The sequence below is a fragment of the Dama dama genome, chromosome 23 (assembly GCF_033118175.1).
Source record: "Dama dama isolate Ldn47 chromosome 23, ASM3311817v1, whole genome shotgun sequence".
Classification (NCBI taxonomy): domain Eukaryota; kingdom Metazoa; phylum Chordata; class Mammalia; order Artiodactyla; family Cervidae; genus Dama; species Dama dama.
In genome coordinates this window covers 73,565,108-73,587,379 of record NC_083703.1, presented here as the reverse complement: position 1 = coordinate 73,587,379, position 22,272 = coordinate 73,565,108, and the positions used below count along the sequence as shown (strand labels likewise).

Sequence of the window (22,272 nt, the reverse complement as noted above, 5' to 3'; positions counted from 1 at the left end):
ACCCATCTGGAAGGGCGCTGATCTAAATTAACGGCCCTGGGCAACTCCTTCCGGTCTGTGGGCCTCAGTTTCCCCAACTGTAAAATGGGTTTATGCACAGCGCTCTCGGGTCACCTACCTAGCAGGGAATCGGGGCTGCTAGAGACCAGAGACTGGATAGACTGAGGGGCCCGCGCCCACGGGGCGGGTCCCTCGGGTTTCCAACGGGGCGGGTAGGAGCAGCACCCCGGAGGCCCAGCTTTCGCGGGGGAATTCCGGGCGGGGTGCGGGCAGTGGGGGCGGGCCGGGGCGGGGCCGGGGGCGGGGCCGATCACCGCCTATAAGAAGGGACGCGCGCCAGCCCTGGCCACCCGCCTGCGCGCCCTCTGCGGACCCCGGTACGATGGCCACCGCCCGCCTGCTCGCGCTGCTGCTACTCCTCGTGGGCGTCCCCGCCGCCGCCGCCGAGTCGGTAGGTGCTTGGAGGGCCCCGAGGTGGGCCGGGGGGCGGGGGGCGGACCGGTATCTTCTTTGTTCTGGGATCCTGCGGTGGGGTCCAGGGGCGGGCAATCGGGGTAGTGCGCCGTCCCCAACTAGACCAGGGAAACTTTTTTGGAAACTTTGCCCTGGGGCCCCAGGGAGGCTCCGGGGCAAGGAGGGGTGGATGACCCCTCTGCGCACGGTGCCTCCCCAGCCTGTTGAGCCTCTCGCCTCCCCCTGGCCTCAGCCCCGCCGCCGGCTTCAGGCTCGGACGTGACTAAGCTGGTGTCACCTCGCCTTCCCTCACCCTCTCGCCCCTTCCCCGGTGATCCTAGGGCAGGCTCGCGCCCTGACCCCCCTCCGCGCCCTCCAGAATCCGAGATGGCCTCGACATGAAGGGGGGCTGCGTGTACTCGGAAGGGGGAGGGGTGCAGAGTTCTGAGGGGCCTTGTTTCACGCACCGGGGTAGAGGACTGAGCCCTGACCTCAGGTCTGGCCGCAGCGCTGCCACTGGCCTGTGACTTTGGGCAAGGCCCTGCCCTCTTCTGAGTCCCAAAGCGTCTGGGGGACTGGGATGGGAGGTGAGCAGTGCTTCTATAGGGTCCGTACAAAGTTGGGACTCTGATCTTTCCGGGGCAGACTGGAGGGACTGTGTAGGCTCCTAACTTCACCAGGAGTTGAGCCTCTGCTTTCCGCCAGAAGAGCGTTTATTTCCACTGATCTGACCGCTGGGGAAACCCAAAGCACTCACCTTTGGGTGGGGTGAAGGGGGACTGGGGGAAGAGAAGGTCTCCATGAGCCTTGAGTAACCTCCTTACTGGTCCTTTACTGCACTTACTGGTCCCTGTCATAGTGTCCAAAGCCCAGAAGCTCCATTCACCCCAGCGGTCAGTTGGGAAGGAGGGAGGCCATCTCCTCTGGGAAACTGGGCCACAGGAATTTCTGAGAGAGGCTGTCTGACCCCCCCCCCCCCCAAGCCTGGCCTCTTTGGTACCCTTAAACCTCCGTTTTGGGAAGAGCAAGTGGCATTTAATCTTAATATCAGTTCTCAGTGGGGCTCCCATTTCTCTGGGATGACTTAGAATGAGTCCTTTCTGCCTGGCAAGCTTCATTTGAGATCCTGAGCTATACCTACCCTCCCTCTGCAGGACCCCCTTCCTCGCCACCCCCCAGATAACAGTTGCAGCCCTGAGTGATGAGAGCAAGCCTTCAGTGCTTATGGAACTGTTCTAATAGCATTCTGATAGCTGTTCTAATGGCTCTGTCAACTAGTTTAGTTCAGCCCTTGTGTTTACTGTTTTAAACTGGTCCTGAGGCTAGAGAGGTTAACCAACCTGCCCAAGGTCACACAGCTGATAAGGGGCTGAGTCAGATGCAAATTAGGCAGCCAGGCCTCCAAGTCCCTTTCTTAAATCTTTTGCTCCTATCTTGATGTGTAGTCTGATGCTACTTTGAGTGGCTGCAGTTGTGCGCCATCCTCAAAACTAGTTTAGAGAAGATAAAGATTTGGGGCCGGCTAGCCACAGAGAATTCAGAGGGAGAAGGAAACCGAGGCCCCAAGTAAGGTGATGACCTCCCCAAACTAAGAAGGGCAAACTTGTCAAAAGATGAGTGGCTGAGTCAGGACTCGAACCCAAGCCTGCTGCTCCCCCATGCAGTGCTCTAAACTAGGCCCTGAAGGATGTGTTGGTGTCACAGCGGTGGAGGTTTCCGAAGGAACGACGTGGCGTGTCCCACCAGCCTGAGTGGACTGGGGAAAAAGGAAAAGACCCTGGAGGTTGAAAGGTCACTGCATGGACAGTCACATGTCAGTCTTGGCTCAGGGGTTGCCAAGCCTGCAGGTGGTGGGGGGCGGGGGGTGTGGCGAGAGAGGCAGGCAGCTGTGCCCTGGGGGCGGTCAGAAGGATGTGGTTTGGGGGAGGGCTGGTGGTGACCCCTGAGCTGCAGGAGAAGTGAGCCCTGGGCAGCTGCTTCCTGAGAGAGGTGTCCCTCTCTCCCACCCTGACCTCAGCACTCCCTTCCTGGCTAATGTTACAAGGTCTTCCACCTCGAACTGGGTCACAGGGCTTCCCCTTTTATCTCCCCTCTCAGTCCCTTTCCTCCCAGGGCTGTAGATGGAAAAATCAGACCTAGTCACGGTTGGATTGGACCACAGAGATAATCTGGTGGTCAGCCCTTTCCTTTTTTGCAGAGAAAACTGAGGCCCAGGGAGAAGGGTGGGGCTGATAACAGTTGTCATTTATGGAGTGCTCTCCGTAGACCAAGTCCTGGTGCATTTTAGTCTCATAAAAGGTCTAGCATGTGGGGATTATATTATGCCTACTTTACAAGTGGTAAAGTGGTACTGTATTGGGGTAGCAGAGAGCTCCCAGGCCATCAGAATCTCTGCCCTGTTGTCCCCCTCCAATAGTGCCGTTGGGACCACTTTGCAAATTTTGGGTCTGCCCCCTGCCACCCACCATGTCCCCCTCGGTGCCACGGGTTTGGGGAAGGGAACCCAGCCCGAGCCAGGGCCTCTTCAGTGTTTGGCGGGGCTTGCGGGCCTAAACCAGTTCTTCTTGTCCAGCTGGAAGCATTCCCCTGATCTACCTTCCTGCCACTCCCTCCCTGGCCAATTAAAGGCAGCCTTGTTTTGGGAACCTCCACGGGACCCCCACCACCCGCCCCTGCCAGTGGTGTTGCTGCCCAGGGGCATAGACGTGGCACCTAGCCCAGTCAGTTCTGGAAGTGCCCCCCACCCACCCCATGTACTTTAGCTAAGAGACCTTTCTGGTCTTCTTGAGAGTTTTCTCCTTGATTGCACAGAAGTGGGGGTAGGAACGGAAGCCCAGGGGGGTCTAGGACCCTTGAGTGGCCAGAGAGAGCACTTTGGAATTCTTAGAAGCCCAGAGAGCTATGATAGGAAAATATTTGAGCCTTACTTTGAAGGGTGTGAGATTGGGTCTCTTTCTCCCTCTGGGTTGACATCCCCCATCTGTAAAATGGAATTTGAACTGAATAGACAGCCTTTTCCAGCTTGGTAGTCTATTAATAATTAAGTACCTACTCTTTGAAAGGGTGGTGGGAACCATAAAGACATCTAAGGCATTCGCTCCCTTGAAGAGGCTTATAGTTCACGAGGAGCATTAACATCCTCCATCAAATTCTGAGCCCTCATCCCCTCCCCCCTTCCACCCACGCACACGGGAACCCTGCTATGTGGATTTTCAGTGAAATACCTGGCCCAGAAATGTCTGTATGACTGAATAAATAAATATGTTCTTGTAACTTCATGCTAAAAGGCGCACTGAGGTTGTTTCTTACTGATTCGGATGCCTCCCCGTGATACTGTGAGGTAGGTATCATTAGCTTCACTTTGACAGGAAAGTGATGCTCAGAGGAATGGAGGGGCCTGCCAAGGTCTGAACCAGGTCTTTCAGGTCACACAGGCTGTCTGATTTGCAGTCCTCGGAGAACATGGCACATGAGGAAGTTGGCTGGCTTTGAAGGCAGATGCCTTGGGTCCCTCCTTCTGAATCGCTGGTTGACCTTGAGCACCCATGCCCTCTGGGTCTCAGTGTCCCCAACTCTGGAAGGAAGAGGTTGGACCAAAACCCTCTCGTGGGTCCTTTTTGGTGGGGAACAGGGAACGCTTTCTCAGCCTCCTTGGTAAAGAGCCTATGGGAGAAGCGACGTTGGGGAGGCGGATGGTGGAGACATTCAGCTCCTACCATCGCCAGCTCCTAGAAACAGAAGGCTCTTCCAAGGACTTGGAGTGCTGAGCCGGCCTGAATGAGGGGCTGGGGGAGCCAGGCTGGGCTTCATGCCCCAGTTCCCTCTAGGGAGGAGTTGGCTCCTAGCTCTCCTAGGCCTTCCGGACTGGTGGGTGTGATTTTCAAGTGACTACTTAAAATTGGGGGAAGGGGCTGGACAGGGCTCTGTGAGTCACTGGAGGAGAGCCGTAGCTGGCTGCCTGAGTCACCCCCATTTCCTTTCGACCTCCTGGGAATGTTGGAATTGGCACCCCCTTTAAGGGCTATTAAGGATAGTCAAGCCAGTGTCCAGGGCATTGAAGAGACATACAAAAAATACGAGCCCTAGGCCCCAGACCCTCACAGGGCCTTGCCCAGCGGTGGACTTTGACAGGGTAGAGTTCAGCCAGTTCTCCAAACTGTCCTCTGCAAGACTTGTGGTTGCCAAGGTAGAAAGAGGGAGGGGGGAAGGGATGGATTGGGAATTTGGGGTTAGCAGGTGCAAACTGTCACACATAGAATGGATGAATGATAAGAGCCTGCTGTATGGTACAGGGAACTATATTCAACATCCTGTGATAAATCATAATGGAAAAGAACATAAAAAATATTATATATATATATATATATATATATATGTTTAACTGAATCACTTTTCTGTACAGCAGAAATTAATACACTGTAAATCAACTATACTTCAATTTTTTAAAAAGTACTTAAAACAATATATATATATATATAGAGAGAGAGACTTCTGCAGAGAGTGTAGTGCTCTGCCCCCCAGCCTTAAAACTGAGGTTGCAATTGGTCTGAGTTTATGGAGCAAAGTAGAGTCCAGACTTGACTTGACCCCAGGATTCTCTGATGCCCTCTTGCTTCTTGGGATTGGCTGCTGGCCGGAGGGCTTTAGAACACCAATTTGGAGTTAAGCAGACCTGACTCCAGAGCTGTGAAGGCCCCCTCTTACTAGCTCCATGGCTTGGGACCTCAGCTCTCTGGTCTCTAAGAACGGGATTGTAGAGAGCCTTGTTGAAGATGACAAGGCTGCAACTGAAGCTCTTAGATCTGGCCTGGTAAACGGGAGGCTTTCTTAGCGACGGTTCCCAGCTTTGCCCAGGCCACCTTGATGCCAGATGGCCCTTTCCTTTTGAGGATCCCACCCCCAGAGGCCCCCTGGAACGCTCTCTCCCCTCCCCCCAACAGCTGCAAGGTGGGTGGGGAGGAGTCTAGGGTGGGGCTGGCCGACAGAGCCCAAATCTCCTATTTGTTTGTCTTAGAAGTGGGCCCTTTGCTCATTACTGGATGGGTTGATATTTAAACAAGAACCAGTTCCTGATTGCCCCACCTCTCCTGCAGGGATCAGTGGGAACCCCCCTGTTGAGCAATTTTCAACCAGGAGGGAGAAGGGACAGGGGGCTGGGAACTTCTGGAGTTGTCCTCTGTCCTGGCGGAGCCTTGTCCAGTAAGAGGAGGGCTGGAGTTGTTTCCAGTCCGGAGGCCAGGGGAATTGCAAAAAAATAGTGTTTGTCAGGGGAGGGGGTGCGATGGTGGATAGAAAAGGTACAGTGTTCTGGAAAGCCAGTTTTCAGATGTTTTCACCGCGTGATGCCCAGGGAGCGCGGAGAAGGCATGTGTCAACAGTTGGAGCCTAATTTAACCCCGAGTTCAATAAACCTGACTTCTTGGGCGGGTTTGTTATTAACTCACGGGTGACCTTTGGGCGCGCCCCCTCCGGGCCCTGTCCCTGGGAGGCAAGATGACTGGAAAATGGGTATGTTTCAGTCAGAAACCCAGCTCTGCGGCTCAGCCCGCGACACACAAGTTAGTTAATAAGTCACTGGGCCGGTGTGAGCCCCAGCGTCCTCTAGAAAACACGTGTGTCACTCCCGGGCCATCACTGGCGTTAGGCGAACTGTGTAAAGATCTGGCTTAAGTTTAGTTTATTATTAGCGGCTAGACGAGGGTTCTTAACCTGGGCGGCTTGGGGAGGCGGTGTCTGGGTGCAGGTTGAAGAATGAGAACCCAGTGGTTGTGGTTCTCAGGGTCCAGAACTTTTCCTCCCTCTCTCTCCTAGGACTCCAGGCATCCCCAGAAGATCCCTCTGTGATCTGATCAGATCTTTCCAGCCTCAGCCTTCCGTGGGCCCGCCCCGGGTCAGCACCCCCTCCCCGCTGCCTCCCTCTGCACCTCCCCGCACCCCCCCCCACCCCCGCTTCGGCCCCGAGCTCGGCTGCCCCAGTTTTGTCTGGCACAGCGGCAGGGGTTGCTAGTCAGGTGACACCTGGGGTAATGGAAAGGGGAGGCAGGGATCGGCTGGTATGTGTGGAAAGAGTGACTCGGTGGGGCCCGGCCTGTGGGGACTGGCTGTACTACTCCACCTCGGGGCATGGGGGCAGAGGTGGCCAACGGCTGGGACACTCCTGGCCCTGGGGAAGCCTGGCCAGGAGTTGTCTGTGGGACCGGCTGACCCGATGGGAGCAGTGGCTTCCCTGAGAGGTGGTGGGGAGGCTGGGAAGGGGCAGAAAGCCAGCACCCAGGGCGGACCTAATTGGCCGAGACAGGAGATGTCGGCTCGGCTCTAGAGAACACGGGAGGCTGTGTTTACGGGGCCGCCCTCAGATCCAGCGGGGACCTGGGATCCGCTGCTAGATTACAACAAGCCCGGCCTCAATGCACCTCTGTCTCTTCGGCCCCTGAGGGAGCCGGCCCCCACCCTGCCGTCTCCACCGGTAATCGGAACAGTGCCCAGCTGGTTACCAGGCCTGCAGACAGAGGAAGGCTTGTGTCTTTGAGAACCGTCTTGGGGAAACCGAGGCCCCAAGAGGGAATCTCCCAAGATCATCTGGCTGTTAGTGACAGGGATGCCACGACATCAGCCTCTGGCAGGGAGATGTCCAGAGGCTCTAGAAGCTTCCCTGACCCTTACCCTTCCCACCTGCAGCTGGCGTCCCTCAGTCCTGGAGCCCTGGCTCTGGGAATGGGCTGCCCTGGGAGTCGGGGGGAGGGGGCACTGGTGAAAAAGCCGCTGGCAGTGCCAGGCCTGGCTTCTCTCCTGAGCGATTGTGTTTGGAGTAACCCGACCTTGGAGTGGGCAGGGCGGACATTCGAGCCCCCGCCCCACCCCCACTCCCATCTCCAGACCTGGCTTAACCCTTCCCAGACCAGCACACCAGATCCTGTATTGGTGGTGGGTGGTATCTTTGAACCTCCTAGATACTTTTTTCATCCTCAAGGCAGGTCAGGAAACACTCTGGGGACTCAGAGGCTCAGTTGAGTTTCAAGTGTCTCTGGTCGCTGCCATTTTCTCTTTCGGAAAAGTACAGTGTTCTCTCCTCTGCCTCTGCTTAGCGCAGGTGCTTCAAGCTGTGGGAGCTTGCACAGATCTCTGCCCTTATCTGGCCCGTTCTCTCTTCCACATTCTCAAGGGGCCTGATTGGTTGTTGACAAGTCTCTGGTCTCAGAAGCACAAGAAATACATGTTATAGGGCATGTCCCTTCACAGTTTGCAAAGCACCTCCCTGTCCACCCACCACCTTCTTTCTAGCAATGCAACTACTTCTACAACTTCACTCAAGTCTCTGATCCTTTGAGCGCTAATCCCCTCAGCTGGAAGGAAGGCAGATGGGGGTTAATAATAGCTGCTACTCATTGAGCACCTGCTGTGTACCAGGCCATGTGCTGGGTCGTTTGCATACCCCTAACGCATTTCACTTCATCTCATCCTCCTGCAAGGTGGTACTTACTAGCCTTGGTGACAGAAAGAGGAAACTGAGGCTTCAAGATGTGAAATTAAACGCCCAGGCTCGTATAGTGAGGGGGCAGCAGGGCTGTGGTTTGCTATTGGAGCTGCTTTTACAGGTCCCCAGGCTGGGACTTCCCTGGTGGCTCAGACTGCCTACAACGCGAGAGACCTGGGTTTGATCCCTGGGTTGGGAAGATCTCCTGGAGAAGGAAATGGCAACCCACTCCAGTACTCTTGCCTGGAAAATTCCATGGACGGAGGAGCCTGGTAGGCTACAGTCCATGGGGTCACAAAGAGTTGGACATGACTGAGCAACTTCAATGTCAATGTCAGGCTGGTGGTGGATCTTCCCATTTCTCCCAGGATGCTGAGTCCAGATTGAGGCAGCCAGGTTTTGCTCATTCCAGGGGACATCTAACCGTCCTGAAGGAGGGTGGGAGAGGACCACCGTGCCTTATCAGTGGCCCCTTCTGGGGCCTGCCAGGACCCCTCTGCTGCGTTCAGCAGTTAGGGCCCAGGGTCCTCAGCATTCCTACTTCTTCCAGAATTTAACTTGCCCAGTTGTCCTTCTCATCTCCGCCCCCCCACCCCCACCCTGGAAGAAGCGTGTCCCTGACCCCTGGGGGTGACTTCCTTCCCTGGGGAAGAGACAGGCAGGGGGAGACTCGCCTCTTTGCCTCCCACCAGTTCACAGTTAAGCAAGTTCTGACCCTGAACTTCTCCCCAGTGCCCCAGCCAAAGTCTCTCTTCTTTTGTGTGAGCAGTATCACTTTTACCTTTGTTGACTCCCTGGGCAAGGGAAGGGGTGCCCTAGAGCCCTAGCCTGGCAGCGGGTGCTGTGAATGGTGGCGACGGGGTGGAGAGGGGTAACGTGGGTGGCAGTGAGAAGTCTGGCTCTGGCGAAGACTCGGTCTCGAGAGATCTCAGTTTGAATCCCAGCTCTGTCGCTTTCTAGCTGAGTGACTTCACACAAGTGACTCAAGGGGAAGTCACTTTCCGGCCACACGGGTAGAGCACCTCACCAGGCTGTTGTGCCAATCAGAGCTTGGATGGAGGAAACCCAGCGTGGTGCCCAGCGTGTCGAGGATACTGCGGTCACCCCAGCCCCTGTGCTTTTCCCAGGGGACTGAAGCTGCAAGACTTTGCAATAGGGTTGGCGACTTTCCTAGCTTCATGCCCATCACCTCAGGACTGGATGGGGGTTACAGCTGGAGTGGCAGCAGCTGCCCGTGGATTTGTTAAGACCTCTGCGTGTGTGATTAGTCACTTCAGTTGTGTCAGACTCTTTGTGACCCCATGGACTATAGCCCACCAGGCTCCTCTGTCCATGGGATTCTTCAGGCAAGAATACTGGAGTGGGTTGCCATGCCCTGAAACCTCTAGCGGAAAGGATCCAGCCCCAACCCCAGGTGCCTGCTTATTCAGATGTTGATTTCTGTTGTGCATCCATGACTGGGACTTCTAGGGAAGACCTAGAAGTGGGAAAGGAAGACAAATCCAGCCTAGAAGCCCAGAGACCTAGGTTCTTCTAACGTTTTTTTAGAGAGACCTAGGTTCTAAGTCCAGTTCTGTTTCGGTGACCTTGGCAAGGGTGCTTATCTTTTAATCTGTTTGCTGTGTAATAAAATGAGATGGTTGGGCTAGGGCCTCAGCAACCTTCTGTTGGTAGGCGTTAGTCTCAATAGCACAAAATACACCTACCCTTTTTTTTTGTTTATTTGGCTGCACCCGCTCTTCGTTGTGGCATGTGGGATCTTCAATCTTTGCTGTGTCCTGCAGGATCTTCAGTTGTGGCATGCCAACTCTGAGTTGTGACGTAAAGTTCCCTGACCAGGGGTTGAACCTGAGCCCCCTGCATTGGGAGCTCGGAGTCTTAGCCACTGGACCGCCAGGGAAATCCCTATCCTTCTTCTTCTCTATGGGGAGTCTAAGGAAGCATCCAGGTGCCCACCAGGGTCTGCTTACTCGGTTCTTGACTGCTCTTGTGTGTGCACAAGCAGGACAAGGATACAGAGAGACCCGAGGGCCCAGAGAGGGTGCCTGTGCGTGCACACACGTGTGGACACCTGCTCCCCAGGTAACGATGGGGTGAGCTAAGAGCAGGGTGGGGTCCTTCTCTGGTCAGGGTGGGGCCTGGCTGCTGGGTGGCCTGGTTCTTCAAAGTCACCCCAGACTGAATGGGCCTAGTCTGAAAAGAGGGTGGGGGAAGGGAGGGCTGTTGGCACCTGGCCTCCACACACACACACTCACATGCACACACACACACACACACTCACATAAAGGGATGCTTGCCCACAGTCCCAGGGAGCATGGTTCTGCCTTGCTGGTGTAGTCTTAGGACTTCTGCCCTCTTGGGAATTTCTCTCTTGTCAGGGGTCTTGGGCAGAGCAGGACCACTTCTAGAGTTGGAGAAGGATTGGATTTTATTTATTAGCGAGCTGCGAGGCATGCAGGACCTTTCTTCCTGACCAAGGATCAAACCGGTACCCCCTGCAGTGGACCACCAGGGAGGTCCCAAGCCCTGTGCCTTCAGAGCCAAGATGGGTACCTGATAGGATCTAATCCTTGTGTGATTAGATCTGACGAGACCTGAACCATTCCTGGCCTGACCTTAAGGAAAGTCATTTATGCTCTCCAGGAACCTGGTATAAAAATGAAGGGTTGTAATTGGGGAGGGGAGGGAGGCTCAAGAGGAAGAAGGTATATGTGTAATTATGGCTGATTCGCATTGTTGGATGGCAGAAACCAGCACAACAGTGTGAAGCAGTTTTCCTCCAATTAAAAACCAGATTTAAAATAATGAACCTTAGGGATGACCCGGTGACTCCCAAGGCAGCTGAACTGGGAATCGACCTAGGTTTCAGCTTTGTTGTGACTTGGTCTTCATTCCCTGATGTAAAACAGAGGTAGCCACTACCAGCAATCAACGTGCTAATCCCAGGGGTGGTTTTGAAACACTCCTCAGTACTTTCACCCACTAAGAGAAACGCAGGATCCATAAATAATCAGCCGTGGCTCTCCGGGATGAGGAGGTAGGGGAAGGGCCCAGCCTGAAACAGCCCAGTGTCGGGACCCCAGCCCCCATCTTGAGAACGTGGAGCTCTGACTGGCCTCCAGGCTCCATATGCAAGTGGCCAAACTACCTTCTTTTCCTCCTGGGCTGAGTCTGACTGCCACTTGACAAGGCTCCATCCTGGGCGAGGTAGGAGGACACTCCGTGTACCCGTGTGTTTATGGGTGTGTTGATCTGTATGTGGCTAAAGGCTCGGGTGACCTATGCCTGGGTTCCGGTCCAGAGTGGCCACTTTCTGCCTGGGTGATCTTGAGCGAGTGACTTCAATTTTCTGAGCATCCCCCCAACCCCTTCCCCCTCCCCAGTGTTTCAGCAAATAAGAGCTATGTGGAGGACCTACTTCAAGTTAAGTGCTTAGTTTGGTAAGCTGCCTAGATCCTGCCGTTTCCGATTCTGCACCACCACCACCCGCCCGCCGTCCCCCCCAACCCCCGACCGCCGCCCCTGGGGGAATTTGCGGCAGGAGATGCGGATGGGAGCACAGGGACCCCGCCCTAGGTGCAGGCAGCTTGCGCAACCTCAGAGGAGCCATCTTCTGGAGCTGCCAAACTAAAGCCACAGGCACGGGCTGTGCGGGGGCTGGAATTCCAGCGCCAGCAGCTCCCCAGCTCCTGATTCCCGAGTCATGAAGTCATCCCTCACCAGGGTTTAACCCCTTCTGGCTCCCCACCCCCATGTGTACCAAGCGTTTAGCGGAGATTCTCCCTTCTGTGGTGGGAAGGGAGAAATCTCGCTCCCAGCCTGACCTCCATCCCGGGAATCCAGCTGCCCCACACAGACACACAGACAGGGTGGAAGGAGGCCCGAAGGTCCGGTTCCACCCACCTCTCCCCGGAAGCTTGGGCCTCTCCCACAGAGGGTGACCTTGTCTTAGGGATGGATGTTCCTTTCCAGGCCTGCTCTGTCACTGGCAGGTCTCCGCTGGGTGGAGGACAGCGTGGGGCAGTCAGACACGGAGCCTGGCCTCTTTCCTTTCTGAGTGTGTAGCTGACTCACCGTGTGACCTTAGGCAAGTCTCTGTAGGAGGGCCTAGATTCTTTCCCTTTCTGTGAAATGGGAGGGCAGGACCTCCCTGGCCTCCAGCTGGTGTTCCGCGGTTCTCAGCAGACCCCGCCCGCCTCCACACGTCTGGCAGTTAGGGGGTTGGGGGGGAAGAAGAATGTTTGGGGCAAGGGGTTTGTATTGACCTTATTCGCCACCCAGACTCTTCCTGGAAATGGTAGTCACTTGAATATTTGAGTTCATTAGTGAAAGAATGAACTTTGCCCCAGGGCTGCTGTTCTTGTGGGCAGACAAAGCCTCAGCCCAGAAGCTAGCTGGGAGGGTGGTGCAAATCCCAAGTATTTCTGACTCTCTAGAAGGAGCTTTGTTTTCCCTCAGCTTAATTTGCGGGTTTGGGAGCAGGGTGGCTGATGTTCTGCAGGTCCTGGGGCAAGCTCTCTGCCTTCCTGAATCTTTCATACTTTCCTTGTGAAAGCTCCTCGGTGGCGATGGATCTGAGACTCTAGCTGGGGACGGCTGGGGCCCCCATACGTGGCAGCGGAGGGGTACTTAGGGGTGCTGGAGTGGGGAGTCCGTGAGAGCAGGGACGGGGCTCCGCACCGCGCGGCTGCAGAATGGCTCCGTGGGAGATGTTTGGAAGGCTGAAGACACGAGTGTGCTCACGTACGCTTGACTCACCAGGTTCCGGGCAGCGCCCTGACCCGAGGCTGTCCTGGGACGTGAGTGAGCCAGCCCTGCCTGTCCCAGCCTGGTCTGACTCAGCTGGGAAAGATGTCCGGGTCAGGGCAAGACCAGAGCCAGCAGCCCTCTCCCCGCCGTGGGTGAATCAGCAGTGACAGCATCAGAGCACCCCAGAGCGTGGACGGGGAACGCTGGCTCTGAAGTAGTCTTCACTCCATCTGCTCCCACAAGTCACCCAAAGAAAATGACTTAATGTCTTCAGGGCCCAGTTTTCCTCGGTTGTAAAACAGAGGTGGAAGACTGGTCTTTAGAGTTATTAACAGCAGGTCCTGGCCTATAGCAAGTGCTCAGTATAGGGTACCTAGCATATTTATATTCTGATTATGCCACCTTCATTATTTTTATTAGCCCAGAATGGGAAAGGGTTTTGTCTAAGGTCACACAGCAAGTTAGGTACCCAGGTTTCCAGGCTCTGGCTTGATGCCCTTCCAGCACCCCAGCTGCCCTTCCTGAACACTCGCTTCACTGCCTTGCAGGGTTCGGGGGCTGCTAAAGAGCACTGGGGGGCTACTGGCTGATATGTCTTCTGTTTTCACCCTAGATCCGAGAAACTGAGGTCATCGACCCTCAAGACCTCCTAGAAGGCCGATACTTTTCCGGAGACTTACCAGACGACGAGGACGTCGGGGGGCCGGGGCAGGAATCCGATGACTTTGAGCTGTCTGGCTCTGGAGATCTAGGTACAGAGAAAGTAGGGAGCTGGCCTGGGGCTCAAGGCTGCAGGGAACCTGTCTTTTACAAGGGTGACCCCACTTTGGGGCTTGAATTTTCCTATTGTGCCCCTCCCCGTTAAAAAAGTGGGGGGGGGGGGACACAAAAGTAACTGGATCAACCCATCCCTGAGACCCTTTCCGGGTGAGTTGTTTGTTGCTCCGAGTCCATTTGTAGTAGAAAACCAGTCCGAACCTGTCCGCCTTTGGACAGGATTGGGTGGGAGTGGGCGTTGGGAGGAGAACTGAACTGTGGCCTGTTTTCCTTCCTTTGAAAAAGCAAGAGAGCTGCACAGGAGCCTGGGGGCAGGGTGGGGAGAGCGGGTGGGAACCGCGAACCAACCCCTGCTTCTGCAAGGATGGGATTGGGAGTCAGTGAACGGGCCTCCTAGGGCAGGGCCAGGGGCCTGTGTCTTTCTTGGTCACTTCTTGGCCCTGGCTGCCAGGCTAGACAGAGCTACTGAAAAGCCTCCCTCCTCTGTGTGGGGTAGTGTAACAATTTGAAGTTTGAGTTCTGGAATCACATAATCCTGAGTTCAAACTGCCGCTCTGTGACCTCTGAGCCTCAGTGTCCTAATCTGTAACATGGGAACAGAAATGACCGTTGTGGAAATTAGACTGAGTTAAAAGCCCTGGGCACTTACCACGTTCTCAGTAAATATATTCATATTGGAATTTCTAATACTTACTGTTGCAATCTAGAGTCTTCTCAAATGAATCCCCTGGGGATCTTGTTAAAATCCAGATTTTGATTTAGTGGCCCCTGAAATTCTGCATTTCTAACCCCTCCTGGGTGATGTTCTTGGTCCTGGGATCTATATGGAGCAAGGGTTTGGAGCTGACAGAACATCTGCCCAGTGACCAACTCAACATTCCCATGAAAGAACTAGGGAGGCAGGTCTCAGGAGCTCCATTTTACAGATGAGATGACCGAGACTGGTGTGGGCATAATCACCTGCCGGACATATGCCGGACAAATGCTCATCACCTGTTGAGCATTTGGGGGCCGACTATGAATTAGAACTCCCGCCAGCCACGGCTGTAAGGGTCATCAACCTGGGGGTGACCGACCTCACACTCACACGGCCTTTCTGACCTTACAGATGACTCAGAGGACACCCGGATCTTCCCAGAAGTGATGCACCCCTTGGTAAGTAGCTCCGCACTTTGGCCTCTCCAGCTCTCAGCACCTGTTGAGACAAGCAGAATAAATTTGGGTCTGACCTCATTCTGCAAGAAGGCTTTTATTTGTGGCCCTGAACTCTTGGGACAGGCACAGCTAAGGGTCACAGGTAGACTTTCCTCTCTGTAGGGATAGTCACTCAGTGATAAACACTTGGATGTGTTGCCAGTCTCTTACGCTTTTTAAATTTTTATTTCATTTATTTATCTGACTGCACTGGATCCCGGTTGTGGCACTTGGGATCATGTGAGGTCTTTAGTTGGAGTAGGTGGGATCTAGCTCCCTGACCAGGGGTCACACTCGGGGCCCCCTGCCTTGGAAGCTCGGAATCTTAACCACTGGACCACCAACGCAGTCCTTCCAGCCTCATTTTTGTGTGCATTTCTAGGTATTTCCCAACATTAATATCAAGTTACACATACCGTCCTATGTACTGTATTTTTCACTTACAGTGATCATGAGTATTTCCCCACGTAACTCACTGTTTCTCCTATTCATTTTTATAACCTTCATAATCAGAGTTCACCCAGTTGCCCTTATCTATGGGAAAGTGTTTTATGATTTTTTGACATCCTACAACAACAGTATACCAAGCATCTTTTACACAGTTCTCTGATTAGCTCCTTAGGACAGAGTCCCAGAGGCAAACTGCTGCATTGAAGGGCAAACTGTTTCTACAGTTTTGCCAAACTACCCTCCGGGGTATTACTCTAGAACACCTGCTTCCCTGTGCCCTTGGTCACACTATTCATTCCCCACTGGGGATAGATTTACTGGAACAGTTGGGCTTCCCTGGTGATTCGGATTGTAAAGCATCTGCCTGCAATGCAGGAAACCCAGGTTCAATCCCTGGGTCGGGAAGATCCCCTAGAGAAGGGAATAGCAACCCACTCCAGTATTCTTGCCTGGTGAATTCCATGGGCAGAAGAGCTTAGTGGGCTACAGTCCATGGGGTCGCAAAGAATCAGACACAACTGAGCAATTAACACACATAAGAAAAGTTGAGGGTAAGGATTTGACAGTGTGATTGTTGAGGGGTGGTTGCTGATGTCTGCTCTAGGACCACGTGGTTTGGCCAGCAAGAGGCAGAACCCATTCCCCACCCGGCTGAATGTCCCTACCCCCTGCCTTGGATCCCCTCCCCACAAACCACACTGACTGTTGGTCTCTTCTCCTTTCCACCATCCAGGTCCCTATAGATAACTACATCCCTGAGAAGACAGGGAGCCGAGTTCCCACCGAACCCAAGGAACTGGAGGAGAATGAAGTTATCCCCAAGAGGTCGTCCCCTTTTGATGGGGACGAGGATGTGTCCAACAAGGTGTCCATGTCCAGCACAGCCCAGGGCAGCAACATCTTTGAGAGGACAGAGGTGCTGGCAGGTAAGGCCCCAGGCTTCCCACAAGATACGTCAGAAGGGGAGAGGGCTTGGGCAGGGACAGTGCTGCAGGCACTGGGTGCCTCTGGCCCAGTGGTCCCTGACCTTTTTGGCACCAGGGACCAGTTTCATGGAAGACAGTTTCTCCACGGACGGGATGGGGTAGGGGTGACGATGGTTCAGGTGGTAATGCTAGTGATGGGGACGGGCAGATGAAACTTCGCTTGCTCACCTGCTGCTCACCTCCTGCTATGCAGCTGGGTTCCTAGTAGGCCACTGACCAGTACCAGCCCAGGGGTTGGGAACCCCTGCTCTAGCCCACTAGGTGATTTGGTACCCCTTCCTTGCAGCCACTGGGCATCCTGGGGCCTTGAAGGATGACCCTTCCCCTTAGAGGTGGCTCTGACTATGTGTGCAGCCTGGCGGACCGAGAGCAAGAATTGCATATCAGAGGCTAAGAAAATAATAGATGTTGAGTCTTTCACTTGCTATAAATCCTTTTCTATTTACAAAGCACTTTCCCAGCCTGGGTTTGGCACCTGGGATGTTAATTATTAAAAGTTAAACTTCCCGTGAAAACTTCCCCTTTAAACCCAGAGGCTCCTTTGAGTTGGGCTGGCTTCCCCTCCGCCTGCTGTCACCTGGCAGCCCGGTGACCTTGGCTGAGACACTGTCCAGCCTCAGTTTTCATATCTGCAGATGGGCACCGTGCTACTTCCTTGGGTTGGTGTAATAACCTTTTGTGAAAAATAGAATCTAAAATAACTTGGCGAGGACTGCAAAATGTTCGTTTGCACGGTTCCCAGTGGTAGATGGTGTGTGTGTTAGTCATTCAGTCGTGTCCAACCCTTTGCAACCCCATGGACCGTAACCAGCCAGTCTCCTCTGTTCATGGAATTTCTCAGGCCAGAATACTGGAGTGGGTAGCCATTCCTTTCTCCAGGGGAATCTTCCTCACCCAGGGATCGAAGCCAGGTCTTCTGCATTGCAAGCAGATTCTTTACCAGCTGAGCCACAAAGGAAGCCCAAGAATACTGGAGTGGGTGGCCTTTCCCTTCTCCAGGGGATCTTCCCGACCCAGGAATCAAACTGGGGTCTCCTGTATTGCAGGCGGATTCTTTACCAGCTGAGCTACCAGGGAAGCCCCAAGTATGTAGTATAGTATAGTATATGGCATAGCATAGCAAATAGTAGGTGGCCCGCAGGGAAACATCCTGTGCCAGATTAAGAAACCAACACTTAGAGTATGTTTGGCCTCAGGTGGGAGTCACAGGTTTCCCGACTAATGTGCTGTGTGGGGAAAGATGGGTCGCAGGGTGAGACTTCAAGGATGGCTCTGTCTAGCCTGACTATGGGGCCTTCGGCTGGGGTGGTAACTGGCTTTCTCTTCTTCCCTGGCAGCTTTGGGGGTCTCCAAAACTGGGTTGGGGACTTTCTCAGAGGGGACTCCCTTTCTAGCCCTTTCTAGGTTTTTTTACAGGTCAAGGGCCAGTCTGGCTGAACCAGCCTAGTGAGGGGGGCACCGTGGTGCAGGCTGGCTTACTCCTGTCTCCTGGCAACCAGCTGGGCCAGCAGCTTTGAGGCTGTAGGTGCAAAGAAAGAGCCCTGGGTCCTGCCTCCCTCCGGGACAGATAAAGGATCTTGCCTGCATCTTTCAGGTTATAACCCCGGGTGGGCCCTGCTCAGTCCTGACTCTGGCTTCCAGTTCCCTGAGTCAGTGTTCTTTTAACTTTCTGTGTGATGTGGGTGGGGTGGGGAAACTAGAGGGCCCTTGGAGACCTTTTAGTCTTGTAAGTTTCAAACTATTTGGTGGAAGTCTTTTTGAGGTAAAACCCAGCCCATCTTTCTTCACCCACAGAGTTTCACTTTTAGTTGGTGGATGTGGGATTAGCATAAGGTTTTGCTTTCACCAAACAATGGTTCTACTGCTTTTAAAGAAAAATGTAAAAACCACTGATGTAGTCCAAGTAACTGTTTCTTATAACATGGGCGATTCAGGCCCAGAGAAAGCAAGCCACTTGCTTTAGGTCACATAGCAAGTGAGAACCGGTCATCTCTTAATACTTCCAGTGGAGAATGACACGTGTATAAGATCTTCATGTGAAAAGTTACATTGTTGAGCTAGCTGGGGTGAGCTCCTCCATTCCAGTAGCTTTTAAACAGTACTTGGTGGGGGGAGTGGAATTCCCTGGTGGCCCAGCGGTTAAGACTCTGCACTTCCACTGTGGGGGGCATGGGTGCTATTGTTGGGGGGAGATCTAAGATCCTATAAGCTGCACAGCACAGCCAAAAAAAAAAAAAAAAAAAACCACCCTGGGACCTGGGAGTCTATCAAATGCTTGCCATGTGCCGTATGATTCACACGCCCCCTCATTGAGTCCACACAACACCCCAATCCAACACGTATGGTTATCTATGCTCTTACAAATAAGGAAAATGAGGCTCCAAGAAGCCTTATCTCTTATCCAAAGGCACAAGACCAGACAAGTGGTGAACCTGGCGTTGGAACCTAGGACCACAGTTGCTTCTGAGACTGTCCTTGAGCTTGAGCTTCTGGGGACTCCCAGCACAGACCGAGGGTCTAACAGAGCAGACATCAGAGGGAGAGGCGACAGAAATGGGGAGGGGGGGTTGATACCTGATGGTCCGTGTCTTTTCTCTGGTATTTCCTGGGGGCACTGTGTTGCTGCTTTTTCGTCGTTTCAGCCAAGAGAGGACCTTCCTTGGCTCCCCTGCCACCCCGTCCCCATTCTGTGCGTGGATTTGGAGCGTGTGCAGGGGCGGAAAATTAATCTTCTTAGGCTAAGACCGAATTAGGGGACTCAATCTGTCACACGGAGGATTCTCGGAGACCTCCCTGCCCCCTCAACAAACAGGAGTGAGCCCTCCAGGCTGCCTGGGGTCATACAGAGAGCATACGTTCACCCGATGTGAGAAACCCGCGTCTGCTCTTGGCCAGTGCTCCTCTCTGAGCCAAATGGAGTCATTTATTAAGCACCCGCTGTTGTGCCAGAAGAGTTCAGGGTGGCAGGGACACAGATACAAACCACAGAAAGTCACAATTAATGAATATTGAGCATATGCTCTACATTGTTCTGAGCTCTCTTAAGGGGATTGATTTATTTCAACCTAGGGACAAACCTATAAGAAAGGTACTATTGTTTCCATTTTACCATGAGAGAGATGAAGGAACTTGATTATTTAGATCCCATTGCCAGTAAGGGGCAGAGACAGGAATAGAATGTAAGCCTTAAGCACAGAGCTTCGTATGTGGGGATATAAACCACGTGTATAATTTTTTTTTTTTTTTGCTGCACCACACTGGAGAAGGAAATGGCAACCCACTCCAGTATTCTTGCCTGGAGAATCCCATGGACAGAGGAGCCTGGTGGGCTACATTAGTCCATGGGGTTGCAAAGAGTCGGACACGACTGAGCAACTTCAGTTTCATTTTCACATGGCATGTGGGATCTTAATTCCCTGACCAGGGATCAAACCTGTGCCCCTTTCGTTGGAAGCATGGAGTCTTAACCACAGGACCATCAGAAAGTCCCAAACCACATGTGTAATTCTTTATAGCATAGGAGTGTGGACACATGCGCATGTTATAACTGTGTATAGTAGCATATACCCACGTGTGTACAGAGTGTGTACACCCGAACGGCATAAGTGTAGGTCTGCACAGGGATGTGTGCATACAAGGTCAGCTGGAGAGCTCCCTGTGCTAAGAACTGTGGGGTAAGTAGGTCTTAGGGGGATTTCCACATCCTGCGATTTTTCTGCTTCCTGGCTCAGGGCTGAGCTGTTGCTGGGGAGTTGGCCTCGTGTTGGGAAAGAACCTGGCTTTGGACTCCAGCAATGTGGGTTGGAAGGATGCCTTTGTCACTCTGGTTCTTTGGTTTTTTTTGGGCTTTACAGTGACTGCCTTCTCATGAATGAGGTGGCAAGTGAGGATCAAATTCAGTAAGGCATCAGCAGAGTATGCCCCTGGGGGTGATGGTGAGGGTGTCCGGGGGTCAGAGAACCGACCGAGCAGAAGTGGCCGTGTACCCTGAGGGCCCGACGGGCAGCCAGCTCTCACCTCGCTGCTCCCCTCTCTCCTCTGCAGCTCTAATCGTGGGCGGTGTCGTGGGCATCCTCTTTGCCGTCTTCCTCGTCCTGCTGCTCGTGTACCGCATGAAGAAGAAGGATGAGGGAAGCTACGACCTGGGCAAGAAACCCATCTACAAAAAAGCCCCCACCAATGAGTTCTACGCCTGAAGTTTCCCCCGGAGCACCTACTTGGACTTTAGGGGGAAGGGACGCTGAAGGATTTTGAAGGGTGGATATTCGGGGAGGGGGAGGGCAACCCAGTCCTGATCTATCAGCCTCTCCCGCTCCGATTACAGTTTCAGTGTCAGAAGAGACATCACCTTCTACTGTTCCTGCTTGCCTCTTGATTCTCTGGGCCTCCACAGTCCCAGCAGAAAAATGGGGTTAAACTTGGCTTTTCTCAAGGCAAGTCTGGGGTTGGATCTGTTTCTTCATCTTCCCATTTAGAATCTAGGTAGGCCCAGCTTAGAGCCTGTACTGAACAGGTCTGATCCAGAGTCCTTCTAAGCTATTGTACGAGTCCTGCTGTAGGTCAGCCCCCCCCACCTGCCAGCCTTCCCCCTCTGTCCCCCTTCCACAGCCTGGCCCCTCGGCCAGGAGCTGGGAGAAGGAACCAGAACCATCTATCTGCACCTTGAGATGTGTCCATCAAAGGCACCTGCAACCACACTGTGGGAGTCTGGTACACCTTGGGACATTCTAGGCTCTTCCAAGTGACTTTTGGAAGTCAACATTTTTTATCTGGGGGGAGGAGCTGAAAGTTCATCCTGAATCAGATTTGTAGAATATTCTTAAGTCTATTTTTAGTGGGGTATTTTTTTTTTTTTTTAATAGTTCATTCCTTTGTACAGAGCCTCTCTCTGTGGGCAAGAGTACACAGAAGCCAAGGCTTTCTCTGCCCTCTTGCACCTTTCCACAGTACCTGCTAAGTTTGTATTTAATGGTGTTTTTGTTTTTGTTACTCGAAAATGAGAGAAGAGTTGGAGATATAATTTTTATTAATTTTTTTACTACTATTTATAGCTTCAGACAGGGCCTTTCTTTCCCTCTTTTGCCTTTTTTCTTTTTTTCCCCATGCTTTTTTTTTTAATTCTTCCTACTTCCCTGCTCATGACCCTTGGCCCTTTCTGAAGCTGCTTCCTCTAAGAAGCTTTTGCTGAAATAGTTTTTTTTTAGCAGATCCCAAACTATAATGTAGGGGATGGTGGGATATTTGTGTCTCTTTCATATAATATATTATTATTCTTCCTTGGTTCTAGAAAAATAGATAAATATATTTTTTCAGGAAATAGTGTGATATATTCCCGTGTGAAGTTGGCTGGGTGGTTGAGTGGTGAGTGAATGTTTGCGGGGCTGAGTGGATTTTTGCCTCTTTTTCTGGTCCTGTTTCTTGGTGCCTTCTCCCGACTGGGCTGGAAACCTTCTCTCTAGCTTTTGCTCTGAGCCCAGCTGGAGTACCTTCATTGGCGATCTCCAAATTTAAGAGAAGATCGGAAAGCTGTGCTATCCAACATGGCAAGTGCTGGCCACACTGAAATCAGTTAAAATGATAGGAAGTTAAAGTTCATTCCTCAGTTACACTGATCCACATTTCAAGTGCTCAGCGGCCACGTGGGGCAGGTGGCTGGTGTACCAGACAGACAAGTAGAGCCCACTAGCATCTGTTGACAGCATAGCTCGAGAACTAAACTGGTTTAATAAGTCACAGGCTCAGCCTGGTTAGGATGACCTTTGTCCCTCTAGACAAAGTGGGACGGGGAGGGCTGATCAGGGCCTGGCTCTGGGGCTTATCCTCTCCAGAGAGGAGAGGCCTAGTGGCTCAGGCTGGCCAGGCCACATCTCCTGACCCCTTGCTTCCCTCCCCTTCTGTGACCCCAGGGTCCCAGCTGGCTGGGTCCTCTTCCTCCCCCCATATCCCTTTTCCTCTGGTCATGTTGGGAGTGAGCACCTCACATTGTTGTCTGTTACTGATTTTTTGATAAAAAGATAATAAAACCTGGTACTTTCTAGATCGCCTGCCTTCATCATTTCAAAGCTCGTCAGACGTCATCCTTTCCCTTGATCTCAGCGGATCCTGAGATAATTGCTGCCAGACCCCGGAAGGCAGAGATATATAAGAAGCCAAGAAAGGGCCAGGAAAGGAGGGAAGAAAGTCAGAACG

At 53.1% G+C, this 22,272-nt stretch overlaps 1 protein-coding gene across 1 annotated transcript; it reads left to right on the top strand.

Moving 5' to 3' along the window:
• Positions 1-337: 337 nt before the first annotated feature.
• On the top strand, positions 338-22,120 carry SDC4 (syndecan 4). The gene is made up of 5 exons (XM_061127357.1): positions 338-451; positions 13,290-13,428; positions 14,562-14,608; positions 15,831-16,023; positions 20,128-22,120. The coding sequence occupies exons 1-5, from the start codon at positions 383-385 to the stop codon at positions 20,277-20,279; spliced, it is 600 nt and encodes a 199-aa protein (XP_060983340.1). The 5' UTR covers positions 338-382; the 3' UTR covers positions 20,280-22,120.
• Positions 22,121-22,272: the final 152 nt, after the last annotated feature.

Bases quoted from the DNA above. Each gene is read 5' to 3' on its own strand.
- SDC4 (XM_061127357.1), top strand. From the start codon at position 383: ATGGCCACCGCCCGCCTGCTCGCGCTGCTGCTACTCCTCGTGGGCGTC. The intron at 14,609-15,830 runs GTAAGTAGCTCC...TCCACCATCCAG, and splicing joins CAGAAGTGATGCACCCCTTG to GTCCCTATAGATAACTACAT. The intron at 16,024-20,127 runs GTAAGGCCCCAG...TCTCCTCTGCAG, and splicing joins GAGGACAGAGGTGCTGGCAG to CTCTAATCGTGGGCGGTGTC.